Here is a 19,871-nt window from a genome sequence, read left to right on the forward strand (position 1 = left end):
TACGCAGGACAGACATCAAATTTCCAGATGCTGACCATGGACCGGGACGCTGCCTTGCTTTGCCGCCGCGAGCTCTTTGGATCTCTGCTTCATAGAGTCGTGTTCTGCATCGCAAACTGGTGGTTCGAGACATCTAACAAAACAGGACTGTGCCGCATGTGGTTAGGAAAGAAGTGATACCGTGTGCATTGGGCACAGATGCGGGGCTTCTTCCCCACATTAAAAGGAAAAAGGGGCGAGACTCGGAACGACCCACCGTGCTGGACTTGGCGGTGGTGTGGTTGACCATCAAGCGGTTCTTCAAGAAAACGCTGGATTGGGTTTGGTGGGTGGGCTTTTGTCTGGTACACCTGCCTGGATGGTCTTCTTGAAGCTTGTTTTGATATACAATGCTCCCTTTCTAGTGTCCAAGGGTGGCCTGGTTTTCCCAACCGCCAGCCAGCATGGTCATTGCTCTGGCGCACCGGTTGCTATCCTCTCCAAAGACCTGTTGGGATGAACCGAGGTGACGCGTTTACGGCGGACATGGCGCAGGTCTTAAAAAGAGTCCCACGTCAGAGGCGGTCATAGTCCGGACACCAGCATCTTCCTCCATACCACGGGGGTTGGTGAGACCTCGCTGATTACCTTGCTGCTGTACGGATTATACCTGGTGTTATGTTCATAACTAGGAGCCAAATGTGCTGTTGGTCCACCAAGCAGTGTGTAGAAATTTGGCTATGCGTAGACTCTGGAGTACCATAGTTCAACCACTCTGCGAGTCGTGCCGCCGGTGAGAGCCACGAACGTGTGGTGGTGCCAAATTGGCTTCTCGGACAATGCTGAGTCCGAAGACAGTTGGGATTCATGAAACATCCTCGTGCCTTGTAGATAATCTCGAGAGAAGAATGAAGTATGTGTCCCTGAGGAATACCTTACCCAACAACAAAAGCTGTCCGATAGGTTCAAGCTGCGGACACAAAAGGCTGATAATTGTGTCCAGTTTGTGACTTGACCACAAGCCTGCGCCGCCGCCATGGCAGCGAACGGCGACGAGCTGTGACTTCCCCACGTACCGGTGGTTAGGAAGACTGTGGGGCAGTATTGAGAGTGTATCGTGAATGTTGGTTCTGGAAAATCTGACAAGATTGGTAGGTTGGAACCCGAGTATGTGGCTTCCGAGTGCTACACGCCGTGCTCTGGTGCTGCCAACGCAAGTGAACTGCCAGGACCCTTCGGGAGTGTACAGAAGACCGTGTATAGCATGTTCTGCGAATAAAGAAAAGACCACAGGTCAGCGGTGGTGCGTGTACGGAACTGCAGAGGTTGTCCGGCGCTTTTCACGTTACGCCTTTCTGCTGTTGTGGAAGCACATCTACCTTAGTATTCGCGATGTCTGTCCCGGGATGCGGCCAACTGTAGAGCGGCAGAATACATTTCGATTGCGCAATCCGATTGTGACATCGAGTCAAGACATGGAGGTATCTCGAGCGGCAAAAGACGAGAGTTTTCAGACAATGGATGGCTTCAAGAGGGGCAATGAGCATGTTGGCAGACAGGATTTGATACAGATATATCCAAAGAATCCATATAGTGCAGGCCGAGACTGCACCACGAAAGCTTGATATGAATCTGAATGGCCCTGGTGTTGTTGCACCAATCAAAAGGCGTGTCGCTGCACGATGCCGTCCTGGACTTTGCTTTTCGGTACTGAGTGACATCAACCGCAACCCGCAGCTTGCCGAAGGCGGACGATCGCCGTCGATCTCCGTCCAGTCCTGAGTCCTCAGCTCTCGGCCTCACCCTCAGGCAAGTGGCAATTGGTCAGATTACTCTCATGAAGAGACAAGTTCCACCTTGGCCAAATCCGAACGGCATCAGGATCAGATAAAACAGAGAGTCAAGCCAGTGGAGGTGAGTGGATAAACAGGTATCATCACCTCCCACACACTACCAACTTTTGTTACTATATCCATCCATATTTATAACATAGCTATCTTGTGTATTCAAGACAAACTGCTCCTCGCTGTTTCATTGCGCACCGTTTGTTGTTTCAATCATGTCGTTTTGGAGTTCAGGAGGCGTTTTAGCTTGAACCTTTGGTGGAGCCTTTTGAGGTGGCGTCGCCACCACCATTACTACCCTGATTTGAGAGCAGCTGCTTCGCCTTCCAGCAGGCCGTTGAACCTTGAGCGTTTGGTGAAAAAGCAAGGCCAGCGTTACTGACTCGAGAAGAGAGGCTGCTCGGGGAAAAAGGTTACCCGCACCGTTTTCTCTGTTCCGTTCATCATCAGGAAGCCAAGAACCTGGGTCTAGACTCGTACAGGTTCTCTGAGAAAACGAGCCGACAAGAGCGTCAATCTGATAACTGCTGATAAGCTCACCACGGCGTTCAACAGTGGGTTTTCTTGTGGCTTGTTGCTTTGAACCGTTGCAGCCAGTGAGTGGATCAGAGCTGACCGACACTTTCTTTAGATTCTTTTTTTTCCCCTCCAAATTCTCTCTCACAGAAAAGGGCTCGTCAGGTTATCAACACATAAGTCAAGGTGAACAAGATGAGTTCGCCACCGACAACGCGCCCCATGTTCCCGCGCTCTGCATTTCTCCTCCTCCAAGATGAACCGCCAATTGCGCCCATGGGCCACGGGGCGCTGGCTTCGCTGATCAGGAATCGGCCTGCAGTGGCATTAGCAAACCCTTTGTCTTTTGGTGGCCGCGATGAGGAAGAAGGCGCGGCTGAAACGGTTGAAGATGAGGCGCATAGGCGAGACGAGCGCCGCATGAGTGCCATCTTGAACAGCTCTCACATGCGCAGCATGCGCCTGATCGGAAATAGCAACCCACGATATCGATGGGAAAAATACTGGAAAACCCAAGAGGAGCTGGCCGCTATGAAGAAGGATATACGCGAGTACTATGAACGCGTCAACTACCTGGTCCAGCAGTATCTCTACATTGACCGCCTCCTGGACTCATCTTTGCCTCATGACCTGCTCAATGAGTACAACAACATGCCCGCATCTGCCTTTCGCGGTGTCGAGATACCCGCCACCATCACGGAAAACTTACCAACCACGTCACAAGAGCCCGCGCGCAAGGTAAAACGGACCCCAAAGGATATTTACCGGTCTACCGAGACGACTCCTCTACTTCAAAGCAACGGCGGGGCAGCTGTGGACGATGACGACCTTGAAAACGGAGGGCGTGCCAAACCTGAAATCCCATGGCTTGAAGATGACCTCGTCGACAGCGATGCCCCCATTGTCACCTTGGCTATCTACATCAATTTTGCTGCCAATGTTATTCTCCTAGCTGGCAAAATTGCCGTCATCATCAGCGTCCCGTCGGTTTCGGTGCTGGCCAGCTTGGTGGACGCGGTTCTTGACTTCATCTCAACCGTCATCGTTTGGGTGACCACGGTTCTCATTCGCCAGCAGGATCAATATCGATATCCGATCGGAAGGCGGAGACTTGAGCCTTTGGGTGTTCTTGTCTTTTCCGTGATCATGATTACTTCGTTCGTTCAAGTTGCTCTGGAGGCCATCCAACGTCTTCTTTCTCCCGATCGTCACATCATTGAACTGTGAGTCGATCCAGGCATTTCAAAAAGTCGTGATACACATGTCAATGCTCGGTTGCTAACAGTCTCTCAGGGGAAATGCTGCAATTGGAATCATGTTTGGTACCATTGTCATCAAAGGGTTGTGCTGGCTTTGGTGTCGCATGGTGAAGAACTCGAGCGTACAGGCCCTGTAAGTTTCCTGGTTTCTCGATGCCCGCTGTGTTGTGAGCAGCAGTTTCTGACAGGCGCAAAAACTAGTGCGGCAGATGCGAGTACAGATGTGATATTCAACGCCGGATCCATTGCCTTCCCTATAGTGGGCTATTGGGCACGTGTATGGTGGCTAGATGCTCTCGGCGGCCTTTTGCTCTCCGGCGTTGTCATTTATAACTGGTCTCAAACATCCTACGAACATATCCGCCACCTCTCGGGCTTTTCTGCTACCGCGGACCAGAGAAACATTCGTGAGACCCCGACGACCACCCCCTGTTTTGTCTGAATTCATACCTCGCTGACCCACCTGACTTGTTATAGTCCTCTACCTCACCATGCGCTTCGCAAAAACCATCAAGCAAATCCAGGGCCTACAAGCCTACCATGCCGGTGATAAGCTCAACGTCGAGGTCGACATCGTCCTCGACGCCAGCACTCCATTGAAAGACAGCCACGACCTGAGGTAAGATTCAAAGCACCCTCTCTCCCCTCCTGCGCGAGCTGCAATCAAGTATACGCACATCAGGTTTGTTTTTCTCTCACCCGCTAAACCAATTTTCATCCACCAGCGAAAGCTTGCAATACGTTCTGGAGTCGGTCCCCATTGTTGACAGAGCGTTTGTCCATGTCGACTACGCAACGTATAATCTTCCCACACACATGCAGCAACAAGGGTCTTCCTAAGCTATGACGAGACCTGGGGGTTACGTATAACCAAGAGCGTTTAGCAGCTTGGTGGGTGAGTGCATGGACAATCTAAACACATGAATGTAAAAGCACATGAATGTGGGTGGGCCATGCAGATTGCTCTTGACCCAAACCCACTCGGATTTATTCAGAGATACCCAGTACATACACCACCGACTTTGTTTGTTTGTCTAGCGTGTACTTCTGGTGGAGGATTTCCAGATCGTACCGAGATGCTAAGACCACGGATTTCTAGGGTTGAATCGAGCTATTTTTCACTAACCAGGGCCTTTTTCGAATTTATCTTTTTGACTGTGTGATCGTTGAGAGATAAATTACTCGACTGGCGATATTGGCCTTGGCTGTGCCGCGCTAGACAAACAAACAGGGTTCAGTGGTGTAAAGCGGAAGACGAATCATAGATACTGCCAAGGTTGGTATTGGATAAAGTCCTCGTGTTTAAACGAATCAGAATGCCACACTTTATTATCTCTATCAATGGTACCCATACGTAAAATGCAACAAAGCTATTAGACCATCTCCGAAGCTATTCTATTCCAACAACACATCCAGAACCCCCAATAAACAATAAAAAACGCAGCTATATGATGCCACAAACACAAAATCAGTACGGGATGCCGTTCGTCAACAGCTGGAACTGGTCATATATGCCGGTCGAGTAGCTGCCGTAGCTCTTCTTAATCAGGCCCTTCATAAACTCGGCGGCCTCACGTTCGGTCTTGTCCAGCACAAAACGCTCTTTGAAGTGCTTGACGCTCTCCGGTTTGAAGCAGGGTAGCCCGCTGTCCATCATGAGTAGCACAATCTGCGAGAGCTTCTCCGTGTACTGTCGAGACGCCAAAAATGCCTTGACACACAGTTCTTCGAACCACTTGAAGGCTTGTGTATCTGCACCACCACCCATCACGGCAAGCATCTCGGACGTCAGTTTGAAGGGTGCGCGCTCAAACTTGATACCGCCCGGCGCGATGTCAAAGCAGAAGCCGAAATCGATGTGGAGGATGTGGCCGGCGTCGTCAATCATGATATTGCCATTGTGGCGGTCCTTGAACTGCAACAGAAACGAGATGACCGAGTAGGCAGCCATACTCTTCACAAAGTTGTTGCGTGCCTGCTGGAACCGAAGCGAATCCTCGTTGCCATACTTGGAGATGAAGTAATCGTAGAGACCATTGACGGCTTCACGGCCCAGCATGTCGCGTGAGATGGAGTTGGGAAGAACGTCAATGACACCGCAGCCTGGCGCTGTCGCCGTGACGCGGTAGGGAAACACGTAGACGTCCAGGCCAACACTGTGGAAAATGCCTCGGAAAGCAGCGATCATCTGCAGGGCGAGAACGTCCTGCCGACAATCATCGCCAACCTTGAAGATGGCTGACTGCCAAACCTCAATTGTGTTGTCGTGATCGGCACTTTGGTTCTCTTGTACCGGTTCCGCGAGCAGCTCCTCGGCCTCATCAAGCTCGGGCTTCTTCTTTTTGATACGGAAGGTCGCCATGAAGGGTGCTTTGGCGTGGCTCTGTAGCGGTTTACCGGATTTACGGTCAATACCAATGACTGAGCCATCAGGATTGCTGGGAAGGTAGACCCCAACTTCGACCTTGATCTTCCGCAGTTCCTCCTCGATCTTTTGCTTCTTCTCTGGCTTTGATCTCTTGATCAACGGCTTGAGCTTCCCCGAGATGCTGGTTACCTCGTCAAAGAAAGAAAACTCGCGCTCGTAAAACTCACGATCCTCGTCCGAAAAGCTGTCCACCATGTGGCCCATGACTTTGTCCAGCGTCGGCTTGATGGCGTCGGGGATCTGCGAGTCGTCGTCTTTGTAAGCATTGGCCTTCATGTTCCAAATGATCTGATGGGCGAAGAGCTGTGAAAACTGTGCGGTTTCGAGGATGTAGCGTTCGACATAGCCCAAGGCATCGTAGCGCAGAGTCTGTACGATCTGAGGGACATAAAAGAATGTCACATCCACTGAGTGGCTTTCCAATGCTCGCATAGCATACTGAATAAGATAAGGGTGGTTCTTGTATGCTGGCAAAAACAGCGTCACGGCAGTGATTGGGTTAACAGGAGCCCAGAACAACATGTACTAAAGAGGGTAATAGTTAGCATGGGCGTTCATACTGAACAGTGGCCGAGGGAATGCTTACCTTGAGTTGGAAAGTGACGTCTTCTGGAAGGGAACCATCAATAAGAATAGGCAGTGCCTCGGGTTCTTTAATAGCCTTGGCGGGAAAGTTCAGCAAAAGCCAGCGGACCTCCTTAAGGATACGTGGATACGGGAACCTGCTTGCCAAATGTACGGCTAGAGATGGGCTCTCCGCCCAGGCTGTTCGGATCAAGGGGTGAATGCTAGCCTCAAATGGACTTTCTTTGCCGGTATGATGGTGGTGGTGATGGAAGGTTGATGGAGGTCGTGACGAGTCAGTTGGGCGAACCCAGACGCCCAGTCGAGAAAGCTCGCTGTCCAAAAGCAGTCCAAGGAGCTTTTCTTTGGCCGCAAGGGACTTGATGCTCCCAGCGGATTGTGCACCAATATTCGTGGTGGCAGCCAGGGCAGTCTGGACATCCGAGATCAGATAGATTTCGGTCTTGAGCTGGAGAATGTTGCTTCCAAACGACCAGCGCGGTGGAGCTTCGAACCAACCCAAGCCCGCTGACAGAATCTGATCCTTCAGACGATATTGTGCAATTGCGCCCATGGTCGAGTTGGTCTTGAGTACCCGAAGGCCAAGAAGGACAACCTGGAACCGAATTTCTCTTGCCATTGGGTGTGGTGTTGAGTGCTTGACAGCCTCAAGTGTCACATCAAGGAGGCGGAGGAACATGTGGTTCGTGTCAGGGTTACCCAGACGGGTGGCATTGTAATGACTGCTGAGGAACTGCAGTAGCCTTGAGTGAGGTGCTAGAAGGTTGTGAACCGTCTGTTTGCGCTTCGTCATCGCGGCGCTGTCACTCGGGGCGAACTCCTGCCTCTGGAAGAACGGATCTGGGCTAGCTATTGTTGGACTGAAAAGGCCCAGCTTCTTCTGGATGGTGAACTCCCATTGCTGAACAATCTCAGCCAGGATACGTGGCTCCATCCGGGGGTTTTCGTTCATGACCCCCAGCCAAAGAGAGATTCCGAGTTTGATGGACTGCTTGGTGAACATGGAAAAGGGTATGCTGACAAGATAATGTGCAATGGAGCATTCGTCACGATTGCTCCGGCAGAGGAGGGCGGCCGCGCGGCGAAGGATATCGCGGACGTCTGTCACTGATGTAATTTTGCGGTTCAGCGCACGCTTCTCAATGTGGGCAAGAGCCGTGTTCGCATCTGCGCTTTCGTCGCCAGGAGATGGGAGGTATGAGGCCCTGCGATCTGGTCTCATGAGGCTCATCCATTCCATGCTCTGGTCAGGAAGTGCCTCAGAGTATCGGTACTCCTGGCGCGTAGTGTATTGTGCCATAAAATCAGAGGCGGTATTGATGAGGCAGTCCCCAAGCCTGTCAAGCGAGCCAAGTCTCTGATCCGTGGATGGAATGGTCGAGCCAACTTCAACAGCAAACGATCTGCCAAGTGAGATGTGACCGAAAGCGCTATCGTCATCAAATTCGGAGAGGTAGGTCTGGAGCAACCCTTTGACATCGGCTGGCGCAATACTGATGGCACTTGACAACCACCGTTTGGCCTTTTGATACAAGTTCTGGAGAGTAAGCTGTCTGGACTGGTAGTCGTCCGAAAGCTCCACAACGACGTCCCCCTTGTTCGACTTGAAGGTGGTTCGAGGCTCGTACCGATCGATTTCGGCTTCCAGGCAACTGGACCACATCAGGGTCAGGAGCTCGAGCAGCGCAAACAGCGAGGATCGTTGGCACAAGACTGAGGGTATCGCATCAATCATGCGGTCAGCGCAGCTAAAAGCAGCCTGCTGAACCCGTTCAATTCGGTGACAGCAACTGGAAAAGATCTTGGCGAGCTGCGTGGCTGCATATTGCGCAGTGAAGGCGGGGTTCGTGGCGTTGATAGTTTTGACGAGGTAGCGGTCAACGACAGCTTTCATGATACCATCCATGGTCCTGCTCACATCACCTCGCCTCATGCTGGGCTCGAGGAAGTACGAGAGTGCTTTGGTACAATCTCCAGCATCTGCCCGCAAACTCTCAACCAAGAAAGCCGCGTGAAGAAAAACGGTCTTGCGGTAGCTCAATCCTTTGATCTCGCTGCTCCGCGAGGGGACTAATTCGGCAAGGTACTTCTTCATCAGAGACTCCCGATCCGAACTTTCCCCTCTGCGGAGAATGGGATTTAGGTCAATATCGCTTTCGTTCTCCTCCTCGCGGTTCTCCAACACCAAAGGCGGGGAATGTATCGCCATGATCCTCAGATACTTCATGCTTTCTTTTCCGCGGGCTGTCGACGCGGTAAAGCCATGGACGACGATATTGAACCATGCGTCACGAAGCATGGAACGTCTATCATCATCGGCGGCGTCGTTCAAGGAAAAGTCATTGGCTGACATAAAGGTCGCCAGAGGAGGCAGCAGCTGGGCAATTTCACGCGCAGCCAACTCCAACTCAGAGTCCTTTGTGTGGTTCTGGTGCGTATGTGCGTCTCCCTGTGAGATGATGCCGTCGAGCAAGTGCTCTAGGTAGGTGTCGTAGAGCGGGGAGTCTGCTCGTATGTTGGCTGAAATATGATTACGAGCTTTCATGACAGAGTGTAAAAGTGCCTCTCTGTGCTCGACGACGGCATCATGCGCCACGCTGGCGTATTTCTTCAAAAGGTAGCGAAACTCAGATTGTCCCCCGCTGAGAGCCAGACTGGCAGCGCCGGTAATGATCCGCGCATCGACTGGAGTGCTTAGCTTAACGATCTTTTGTGCAAGCATTGACTGAGCGAGACCGGTAATCTTCTCGTCCTTACACGCGCTTGCAATCTCGCAGATTGCCTGAACCACGTTACCCTGAACAATGGCCGACTCCTCTTCGCCAGAGAACTGGAAGGATATGGAGCTGCCGGTCGACTGTCTGCCAGCGTAGATTTGAGAAGAGTCATGGCCATCTCCATTGGGACCGCCAGGAAGTCCCCGCTCGTTGCCGGGACTCAAGACGTTGCCGAGTGTGTACAGTGTTGTAATAACGGCGTCCTTGGAAAGCATTTGCAGGACGAAGGCGAGGCACTTTGATGCCACCACCACAATATGACTTTTGGCGCCGCTCTGGACGATAAATCGAGGAAGCAGGCGGCTGACATTGATGGCGTATGAAGGAGAGACCTTGCACAATAAAGCCATGGACTTGAGGACCACAGGCGCCAATTCATGATTTGCCATACCGGACGGGTCGCCAAGTGCTTCTTCTAGCCACGCCATGAGGACCTCGCCATCTGCGGCATCCTCGTTGAGGGTGCACGCATTCAAGTAGCTGACCAGAGCATAAGCCTTGACAGCAAACGCAAGTTTCTGTTTCGCGGGCAGAAGGCTGTCAAAATCTGCGCTGGATTCCAGGTAGTTCATTTGGTCAATGGCAACGGTTGCATACAGCTCCACAGAACGAAAGTCTCCCTCGGAACTCCTTGCCGTAAGGGGTCTGCGCAAGCCACGGCCAGACATGATGATGTCCAGAATGTGCGTCTCCCGCAAAGCATCCTCTTCAGCGACCAAAAGAGAGGTTGCCGCCACTAGGAGCTTCATGAAGCTCTTTTGCAGCAGCATGGCCCCCAATGGACGGCCGGCATCCTCGTAATGGTGCGTCCATCGCCTCCACTCTTTGACATGACGATCTGGTGAGTGAAAGTTCCGTATAATGGAGAAGGCGGTTTCTACGGCGACCAGAAAGGGTTGCGACAGGAGGTCTCGCAACCGAGAAACAAGGCCGAGGCGGCTGCCGGTCTTCCAGAAACTTGTTTGAGCGCAAGCAGCGTCCAGGAATCCCAGCAGGGCAACGGTAATAGTCGCTGTTCTTGTGGCATCCTCCAAAGCGGCTGGGTCGTCGTCGTCAGTTGGAGAAATACTCTCGGTGGCATGGGCACAAGCATTGAGAAATGCAGAGATGCTGTCGGCCACCGTCTGCTGCACATCGGCATGACGATTTCCGAGGGACAGTAAAGCCGCGGTAACGTGATAGCTCAGTGACTCGGTAGGAGACGGCTCGATCTTGCGGAAAAAGGGGGAATGGGCGAAGGCCTGAACATGGGAGTCGAGCAGATACGGGACAAGGTGACGGGCCAGTTTCTGGGCGCTCTGGGCACTGCGCAAAGCCGGCGCCGACTTGCAAAGGGCAATAAGAACTTCATATTCGCGAATAGTCTATGTCGAGCGCGAGGGTCAGGTCAGCCAGAGCATACAAACGACACAGGGACTGGACTGGAGGTGTATCTGTTGGTGGAGTCTACCATGGGAATACGGGCAGCTTCTGGCCAAGGGGGCCCTCCTGCACTGTGGCCATTGACGCTAGAAAAAGATCGTTTATGGTTGGGGGCAACTCTGCATAGTCTATCCAAGTCTGACTTGTCGAATGAAGTGCTCGCTGGGTCCGAGGCTGCCAGGGCAGCGATGCGCTCGAAGGCCTTCCGCCGAACGTCACGGGCCATGATGTTGTAGGCTGTTTCTTGCCGTATGTCATTCGTAGAGAACGGGGACGGTGAGGTGGTTGTTGATTCCAGAGACTCTCAGGCGCCCGGAGGCTTCCCGGGGAACAAGATGCGCTTTGCCTGCGCAAACCAGGAGGCTGTCCAAATATCACAGCCTAACGTCAAATGTTGAAACGAAAAGATTACGGGGCGGCGCGGTGGTGAGATTGGTGGATGGGCACCTTAATAACTACCCACTTTCTTTTAGTGGAGTTCTGACCCCCAAATGCCAATCTTCAATTAACTGGGACATCCCCGGGAAAAACGGTGCTGAGTCATCAGGAGCTCCCCCTGTCGGGTCTGAGGTGCAACTGCCAGCGGCCAGCCTCCAGCCTCAAGCGGCACCAGAGCTTTGGGGAAGCAGGCTGCAGGGCTGACGCGCCAAAGAGGTCCCACCTCAAGCTATCTGTACTACAACAACGACCGACCGCATCACCACAGCTTTAGTAGCCAGCTTCAACGTCGCTTGCATCAGCACTCACTAACTACCTTACCTACCTGCTTGAAATTTCTCACTACCCCTCGGCTTTGCAATCTGCAGTCTTCCCCATTCCGCAACACCCCAAAACTTGACTCCCCCACCACGTCCACGATGGCCATGTTCAGCCAGAACCCGCTCTTGAACGGGCCCAACTACTCGTTCAGCGAGGCACCCAAATTCAACGCTCCCGAGGGAGCTCGACAGCATCGCTTTGACCCGTATGCTCTGATTAGCTGTTGGTTCTCCGCGGCCAGAAACATGACTAACATTTCTTGTAACACAGATACACCGACAATGGTGGCTCGACCCTTGCCATCGCCGGCGCCGACTTCACCATCATGGCTGGCGATACCCGTTTGACCTCGGGTTACAGTATCAACTCTCGGTTCCACCCCAAGGTGTTCAAGATCGGCGGCACAACTTCCGACCAGAGTGATGCAACACTGGTTCTCTCGGTCGTAGGGTTTGCGGCGGACGGGGAAGCTCTCAAGGAACGGCTCGATGCCATTTGCAAAATGTACCGCTACCGCCATGGGAAACCCATGAGCGTCAAGGCGTGTGCACAGCGGCTGTCGACAATTCTTTACCAGAAGCGATTCTTCCCATACTACGCCTATGCTATCCTTGGCGGCCTCGACGAGGAGGGCAAGGGAGCCGTCTACTCATACGATCCAGTCGGCAGCTACGAGCGGGAACAATGCCGGGCAGGCGGTGCCGCGGCCAGTTTGATCATGCCATTCCTCGACAACCAAGTCAACTTCAAGAACCAGTTCATTCCGGGCAGCGGTGAAGGTCATGCTCTCCAAGAACGCGAGCGACGCCCGTTGACTCGTCAGGAGGTCGAGACTCTGGTGAAGGATGCCTTTGACGGGGCTGTCGAGCGTCATATTGAAGTCGGCGACGGACTGCAGATGATGATTATTACAAAGGAAGGGATTGAGGAGGTTATTTTGCCCCTCAAGAGAGATTAGAGCGGTCCCATAGCTGTTATGGCGGTGACCCAAGGGCAGGCAAAAAGAAGGGCCTTGGCCTCATTGACACTTTGGAGTCACGACTATGCAAAAATCACGAAACCAATGATGCTTCTTTAAAGGCCCCTCTTGTTTCCATCTCTGCAGGCTGCGGACTGCTTGTTGTATTGTTGAAATGTCGACCGTTTCGATTGTCCCGAATGCGTTAACAGTGTCCGGAGCAAGAGATCCGGACAAATTGCTTGGCAGGCCATGTCGCACTCGGTTTTGATTTCAGCAAGCCACAGCTAGGCTGCCAATTGCGTGCCACAATCTGACGCATGAAAATGATGATAAATTGTGCTGCACAAGTGCCCGTGTGCTAGCGGAATGGGGTAACCAGAACAAAACATCAAACAACTGCCCTGCATAGTCAAATATAGTGCACGTTGATACTCCAGCACCTCAAATGCTGTCATGCAATCTGATGGTCTGATAACTACTTTTGAGTTCACAGCTGAAACAACATCTGCCCCAAGAAACTCCGCTACTGTGTAAGCTCAACTTGATTGGGACACACCGAAGACTACGGGTGGGGAACCATGACGGCCACAGGGTATTCAAAAGCTGGTTTTATCTAGATGAGTTTGCGTCAGTGGATTACTCGTGGTGGCCACTGGAGTTGCGCCTTAACAGTTTTATCAGTGGCACAGATCAGATGCTCAACCCCATCTGCCTATGACGTAACTGAGCGCTATCAAAAAACCAAGAAAAGGGGACGATCTAATTAACAAAAACATGCATACCTCTATTTGAACCTCAAATGTCTTCACTCAGTACAAAACTAATTGTTCGCAATATCTTCACCGTTCTGGAAATAGCACTATGGACTTCTCGTCTCAGGCCATCTTCGGTCTAGGTATTGTTGTGATTAAACATTCCAAACCAGAATATATCTTACCGTCTTCCTTGGCCATCGAGTACACTACGTGCCTACCGACACAGGAAGATCCTAGCGAACAGCGGTTCGTCACTACGCACATGTCAACAGACGCTTTTCTGCTACCGGCCCTGTGGTACGACTTACAAGGTAGGGGTGTACACTCCGTGGAGACCGCCTTGTTTGTTGATCAACAAGGACACATGTGCTATGTACGCTAAACCTTTATAATCCCCGATTTGCTTCACGGGTATGACGAAACAAGTGTTTTGTCTCTTGTCATCTCTTTCCTCAAATGGGCATACGTGCATACCAAGAGTTCAGGAAGGCAAGGAGGCTAAACACCGCACCTACACTAGGTAAGTACATTCCAGTTTGAAATCATAACTATTGTTCAAGGTAAGCGGTGGCAAACTGGGTGAGGGTACACTAGAGCAGCTTTGCCCCTCTCCCCCATATCTCGGGACTGAGTGTGGCTCCTACAGTCAATGGAAATTCCCTTGATTCCCATCAAGCGCCTGTATCGAAAATTACCCCTGGTTCGCCTCTTCTTCAGCCACACACCCGTGACACCCCAAACAGGGTGGTATTTCCCGGCTTTGTCAATAATGACTGCCGCTCTCTCCACAGTCCAATCCTGACTCCTCCCTCGCCATCGCTGTTAGCGATCTTATTCCCGATGTTTCTTCCCATCAAGCGCCTCTCGAGTTTGATGGCGCTCGAGCAACAACGACTGCACATCTTCGCCTGGACGGCGGCTCAGGACCGGGTCTAGCACTCCCCGCCAACCCGGCGAACCAATCCCGATGTGACCTGTGAACTTGTTGAGCCTGGGCACCGCCTCCCAGACCCAATCTGTTGATCGGGCACGGTTCTAGATGCAGATAATTATCCCCAGCCCGAGTCTTGCGTGAGTGCCGAACCCTACCGCGCGTGGGTTTGGCCACCCACAAGCCTTGAATAGCAGATCTGCGGCCCCTTCGCCCATCTGGGTTCGCGAGAGGGCCACACCGTTGCCTGAATGGGGTTCCAGGAGGAGCTTTTGGTTCCACGGGCTCACCCACGTCTCTGGCCAAGAAAATGGGCACCATAGTACACCTTGAGCAAGTTAGCTTTGACAGGTGTTGTTGGAAGAGATTGAGAACCATAGACACATTTCGCCGCCGTGCTCTCCCAGCATTACGCATTACGCCACTGAACATAATCCCCCCCGTTATTCGATCGCACGACGAAACAACTGCGCAGATATCACCTGTTCACGGAACTCTGGCGTGTCTGTCTGTCATAACAGCTTCGGGCTACTGCCGTGTGAAGTTAGTTTAAAAGGTTCATCCGACATCATCCACTAACTGGTCCTGACTTCTGAGCCTTGCTGCCCACACCACTGGACCGGATCGCTGTTTTGTTCGCGGTGTCTCTCCAGTTGGGAGGATCTCGTTCTGTCTCGCCTCCACGCGCTACTTCCCTGTCTCCTCCTGCTCTTTGCAGATGAACGACCCGCCGCATCGTTAGACCCGGACGAAACATACCGGGCATTTTCCCCGCCAGATTTGTGTGTCCAACCCATTGGAGCAGCCCTACCGAGTGCTATCGTATCGTGGCGAAGAGTTTACTGGCTGTGCCTACCTAGCTTGGTATCAACCCTATCTTGATATCGTCTGCCCGGTGGACTTGCCTCGGCGTTCGATTTTTCTCCTTCTGGCTTTCTGACCTTGCCATCAAGCTGTCAAAGCTGGGTTTTAAAGGAAATCAAGCTGAAGCTGTGCATCACCCAAGAGCCTACCCAAAAGTATCACAAACCCCTGTACCCGAACCTCTCTCGCCCTTGCATTGGACGCTTAACCACGGCGATCTCCCTCCCAAAAGATTGGGATTCTGTCAGGTTCGAGAAGCCCCCTACACCACCCCTCGCACACTTCCCACTAGAGACATCATTTGGGTCGTGTGAGTGTTGTTGAGAGACTGCTTTCTTGCCATAATCTGCACCCTACAACACAGAAAAAGCAGGAGAGCTGAGCAGGTCTCTGGGTGGCGGTATCCCAAATAGACTCTTGAAGCTGGGTTTGATAGCCTTTGGCATCCCAATGGGAGATACACCACTCCAGCACGGCGCTCCAACAGAGTTCCTCGGACAAGACGCCCCTCCGGGAACGCTTTCGGTCTCATCCTCAAGTCTCGGGCCGGGTCACATCGCTGCTGAGCATCCGTCCGTGTACCCCTCAACACGCCCTCAACAGCAGCCAGACGCCGGATCGCAACATGCCTTTGCAATTCAACTCGAAATGACGCATCAACAAAGAACCGGGGGCTTCGATATGAGCAGCATGGCCAACGCCCTGCCCCAGCAAGCATACCGACCGGGCTCTTACGGACAAAGCCCACAGAGATATAACGCGCCTGGAATATCATCCTCCGGAACGGCGCCTCAAATCCCTGTCTCTCAATATGGGGCACCGAACGTTATGGGACCCGCCGCCCTTTCTCCTCAGTATTACATACCACAACCGCATATGGCGGCGCAGTACTACCCGACTCCCCTACCCCCCCAGCAGCCAGCGGGTGCTAACATGCCACCTCGGGGAGATGTGAACTACTATGGTAGCCATGTTGTGAACCAACAACATCACCCAGGCGCACACTACTATTACCCGCCGACCGCACACTTTTCTGGGCAGTCGCCGCATGTAGCAACACAGCTCATGCTTGGACAGTATGCGCAATCGAATCTGCACCACCTCGATGCTGGTGCGCAACACCCGCATCTCAACAATCAAGGGGTTCCTATCCATTCCCCGGCCCATCATGGAACGCGTGAGTTGCTTCACTAGTCCCGCACGCAAGTCTCATCTCTAATGCCAAACAATAATAGCCTCGACAGAAAGCCGTCAAAATAATGTTGTTCGCGGTCCTCCCCGAAAGCCGCGCCAGAGTGGTGAGTGTTCTCGAATCTTCCCGAGTGCTGATGGACTCAACAAGAACTGACAAAGTCTCCTGAACAGGCCACGCTATATGGATCGGCAACCTACCTCCTCAGACAGAGCTCATGAGTTTGGTTCATCACGTCTGCAAGGAAGCTGATGGACTGGAGTCACTGTTCCTCATCTCGAAAAGTAACTGCGCGTTCGCGAACTTCAAGGACGAGCAGTCATGTATCGCGGCGCAACGAAAACTCCACGACTCAAAATTCATGACTGTCAGACTGGTCAGCCGGTTGCGAAAAAGCACGGTAGAAGGACCTGCCGGTATCACGGCACCGACAGGACCGGCTATCTCGTCCACGCCGACGGTAACAGCGGCTCAGGAACAAGCTACTACTATTGGACCCGATTCGGATGAAACAAAAACTCCCGCTTTTTCGACGCCGGCGGCCGCTGCCGATTCGAGTGTAACAAGCCCCAAGTTGGAAAGTGGTTCTTCTCAGAAGGACAGGTTCTTTGTTCTCAAGAGTCTGACGGTGGAGGACTTGGAGCTGAGTGTCAGAACGAATATATGGGCGACTCAGTCGCATAACGAAGAGGCCCTCAATAATGCCTTTAAAGTAAGTGTTCTGGCCATGTTTCCAACCTGATTTCGTTATTTCAACGTACAGGACACACCTGGCTAACTGTGTTTCCAAACAGGACTCGGACAACGTCTATCTCGTGTTCTCTGCAAACAAATCTGGCGAATACTTTGGCTACGCCCGCATGACATCTCCCATCAACGACGACCCCGCAGCAGCGATAGAATTTGCACCCAAGGCACAGTCCTCGGCTGATGTTGACCTTCCCAAGGCCATAGCCACCGAAGCCACCGAATTCGCGCCCAAGGGCCGGATTATCGATGACTCTGCCCGCGGCACCATTTTTTGGGAGGCAGACCGCGGAGACCAGACGCCTGATGGCGGGCAAGATGAGGAATCCGGTGGGTCGGTCGGTGGGGACAATGGAAGTGTCCAAGGTGTTGGTCAAGAGAATGGGGTTGGTGCTGAGTCTAAAGCATGGGGCAAGCCGTTCCATCTGGAGTGGCTGTCAACGGCGAGGCTTCCGTTTTATAAGACTAGGGGACTTAGGAATCCCTGGAACTCCAACAGGGAGGTGAAGATTGCTAGAGACGGAACAGAGCTGGAGCCCTCAGTTGGAAGGAGGCTGATTGGGTTGTTCAACAGGATACAGAGTCCGGCCATGCCTATCATTCCAGGAATGGGACCAGGGCCAGTGCCTGTGCATGTCCCTGTGTCAACGGCCGGAATCCCGCTGGCAGCCGGGGGCTACTCCATGCCGAGTGTGTTGATGAGGTGATTAATTGGATATGGGTGCTTTGTGTGTCGAGTCTCTTGGAAGGATGCTACTGGATGGCAAAGACTTGTACGATGGTACCTACTACTAGAGACAGTGACATGCTTCCCTCGTCGTGTATTTTGAATGGCATCTCTATAGTGTACAATCAGCCTTGTTCTGTTGATTGCTTGTCTTACCTTCCAGTACATAGTCTGCCATCAATGAGCTCTGCATCAAGCATGGGTAAAGCTTCCCATGTCTTCTGCCTCAGTGCCTTCTCATCTAGCTAGTTACACACGGACCACTTAGTGCAGTGTGCACCGAAAGCTGTCGAAGCTTCTAACTGGTTCGGTTGTGGTGTCAAGAGTGGCCCCACCCCTTCCCGTCTTGGCAGGAACTGGTGCCGAAACATGGATACCCTGTCAAGCCGCCATCAAGATAACTTGACCTTCAACATCGATATCAGATGGTTGTGGTAACATTTGGTGTTGCTGAAGGAAGGCGTAACTAAAACACGGTCGCCTGAGTGCGCTCAACTGGCTAGGTAGACCGCGAGCAGATGGCGTAAACGCCTCTCGCTCAACAACTGATGACTCCGATGATGTGAATCACCGCCAGCCTGGCCACATCGATATCAGAAACAGCCACCGGGTATCTACGCCAAAGTATGACTTCTTGAAAGAGCAAAAAGCATGCAAAATCTAGGTGATTTCCAGTTCTTATTTGTCCATTTGCTAGGCAGTATGAAAGTCTAAAGTTGATTCTCATTTTGTTTTTGGATGAGTTGTGGTGGAATTTGGAACCTTCTGGAGCCTTCGCAAGTCAGCCCTCCTTCCTTTTGTTTCTGGCAAGTCGACCTGCAAATGCAGTGTGTGTAGCACATTATGATGCAAACACCTCTTTCTGCAGCGTGTCATGCTTCTGCCCGGAGCATCAGGTCCTTTCTAGAAGCTACAGGTAGCATCATACTCTTTTCTTTTTGCTGTGGGCTTGACGCTTGTGGAAAACGCCATCAGGCTTGACCAAAGCTCCTCTCAAGTATATTAAGCCTTTGAATCTCTTTCAATCTCTCCAACTCTTTTCTCCCCAGATCAACAAAGCAAAACAAAGCGACCACAACAAGCTCTCAGCTCTCAAACGCACTTCAATCTTCCTCGCTCTTCATAACAACTTTCCAATTCTCACAACTCAACAACAACAACCTTCAACCACTCTTAAAAATGTTCTCCCGCAGCTTCTACGGTGCCGACCCCAGCTTCACTCCCCTCTTCCGCCTCCTTGACGACTTTGACAACTACTCGCGCGAAGTCCAAGGTAACGGCAACGACCACCACCAGAACGGATCCCGCAACTCTCGCCGCGCCATTCGCACCTTCACCCCCAAGTTCGACATCAGCGAGTCGGCTGATGCCTACGAGCTCCACGGCGAGCTCCCTGGCATTGCCCGCGAGGACCTCAGCATCGAGTTCACCGACCCCCAGACCATTGTGATCAAGGGCAAGGTGGAGAGAACCCGCACCGCCGGAACCCCTCCCGCGGGTCTCCTCGAGAACAACGGCCAAGCCAGCAAGGCCATCACCGAGAGCGGCGAGGACCAGCACCCTTCTCACAAGGTCACCGTCGAGGATGAGAAGCCCGAGGACGAGAAGGCCACCAGCACCACCACCGTGGCCAAGACCGGCGAGAACAAGGAGGCTGCCACCCACCACAAGAACAAGCAGCCCGAGACCAAGTTCTGGCTCCAGGAGCGCTCGATCGGCGAGTTTAGCCGCACTTTCAGCTTCCCCAGCCGGGTCGAGCTCGACGGTGTCAAGGCTGGCCTCGACAATGGCATCTTGACTGTTGTGGTGCCCAAGGCGAAGAAGCCTCAGGTCCACAAGGTTCCGATCTGCTAGATTCAGTTCTGAGGACTTGCCAAGTGAGAGGCATGGAAGATATGAGTTGCTCGGAGTGATGGAAATGCATGGTGTTATGGAATTGGTACTTATGAGCATTACTAGGCGTCTTTTGGAAGGTATCGAGTTAGGCACGCGCAAGATACGGAGGATTTTACTCGGCACACTATCGGGTTAGTTAATGGGATTGTGGAGGAGGATGATTGATCATGCATGAGATTTGGTGCCTGACAGTACATGGTAGTCTCACGGCTTTGGTAGTGAATGAAAA

General features: G+C 52.4%; 6 protein-coding genes across 6 annotated transcripts; 5 read left to right on the forward strand and 1 right to left on the reverse strand.

The window, feature by feature from the left end:
- Positions 1-1,700: 1,700 nt before the first annotated feature.
- QC763_0015250 (uncharacterized protein) lies at positions 1,701-3,825 on the forward strand (the record flags this gene model as incomplete). Its single annotated transcript, XM_062905298.1, has 4 exons — positions 1,701-2,377; positions 2,455-3,562; positions 3,680-3,731; positions 3,787-3,825. Exons 2-4 carry the CDS (start codon positions 2,535-2,537, stop codon positions 3,823-3,825), a joined length of 1,119 nt encoding a protein of 372 aa, XP_062770880.1. The 5' UTR covers positions 1,701-2,377; positions 2,455-2,534.
- Positions 3,826-4,089: 264 nt separating this feature from the next.
- On the forward strand, positions 4,090-4,874 carry QC763_0015260 (uncharacterized protein; the record flags this gene model as incomplete). Its single annotated transcript, XM_062905299.1, has 2 exons — positions 4,090-4,217; positions 4,324-4,874. 2 exons carry the CDS (start codon positions 4,090-4,092, stop codon positions 4,436-4,438), a joined length of 243 nt encoding a protein of 80 aa, XP_062770881.1. The 3' UTR covers positions 4,439-4,874.
- Positions 4,875-4,884: 10 nt separating this feature from the next.
- STT4 (Phosphatidylinositol 4-kinase stt4) lies at positions 4,885-11,284 on the reverse strand. The gene is made up of 3 exons (XM_062907989.1): positions 10,839-11,284; positions 6,613-10,752; positions 4,885-6,551 (listed from the first exon to the last, which is right to left on the reverse strand). The coding sequence occupies exons 1-3, from the start codon at positions 11,034-11,036 to the stop codon at positions 5,067-5,069; spliced, it is 5,823 nt and encodes a 1,940-aa protein (XP_062770882.1). The 5' UTR covers positions 11,037-11,284; the 3' UTR covers positions 4,885-5,066.
- Positions 11,285-11,323: 39 nt separating this feature from the next.
- On the forward strand, positions 11,324-12,527 carry PRE7 (Proteasome subunit beta type-6; the record flags this gene model as incomplete). Its single annotated transcript, XM_062907988.1, is given in 3 exon segments — positions 11,324-11,407; positions 11,424-11,774; positions 11,840-12,527. 2 exon segments carry the CDS (start codon positions 11,668-11,670, stop codon positions 12,525-12,527), a joined length of 795 nt encoding a protein of 264 aa, XP_062770883.1. The 5' UTR covers positions 11,324-11,407; positions 11,424-11,667.
- A 3,003-nt stretch (positions 12,528-15,530) lies between these two features.
- Positions 15,531-17,726, forward strand: QC763_114010 (uncharacterized protein; the record flags this gene model as incomplete). The annotated part of the gene is made up of 4 exons (XM_062907987.1): positions 15,531-16,257; positions 16,316-16,378; positions 16,446-16,984; positions 17,067-17,726. 4 exons carry the CDS (start codon positions 15,531-15,533, stop codon positions 17,724-17,726), a joined length of 1,989 nt encoding a protein of 662 aa, XP_062770884.1.
- A 1,199-nt stretch (positions 17,727-18,925) lies between these two features.
- Positions 18,926-19,600, forward strand: QC763_114000 (uncharacterized protein; the record flags this gene model as incomplete). Its single annotated transcript, XM_062907986.1, has 1 exon — positions 18,926-19,600. One exon carries the CDS (start codon positions 18,926-18,928, stop codon positions 19,598-19,600), a length of 675 nt encoding a protein of 224 aa, XP_062770885.1.
- Positions 19,601-19,871: the final 271 nt, after the last annotated feature.

This window comes from Podospora pseudopauciseta, chromosome 1 (assembly GCF_035222475.1).
Source record: "Podospora pseudopauciseta strain CBS 411.78 chromosome 1, whole genome shotgun sequence".
In the NCBI taxonomy this organism is placed as follows: Eukaryota; Fungi; Ascomycota; class Sordariomycetes; order Sordariales; family Podosporaceae; genus Podospora; species Podospora pseudopauciseta.

What these genes read in the sequence shown, in the direction of transcription:
- STT4 (XM_062907989.1), bottom strand. Translation starts at nt 11,036, where the DNA reads ATGGCCCGTGACGTTCGGCGGAAGGCCTTCGAGCGCATCGCTGCCCTG. An exon ending in AAGCTGCCCGTATTCCCATG is followed by an intron (nt 10,753 to 10,838) that starts GTAGACTCCACC and finishes CGCTCGACATAG; the next exon opens with ACTATTCGCGAATATGAAGT. An exon ending in ACGTCACTTTCCAACTCAAG is followed by an intron (nt 6,552 to 6,612) that starts GTAAGCATTCCC and finishes TACCCTCTTTAG; the next exon opens with TACATGTTGTTCTGGGCTCC.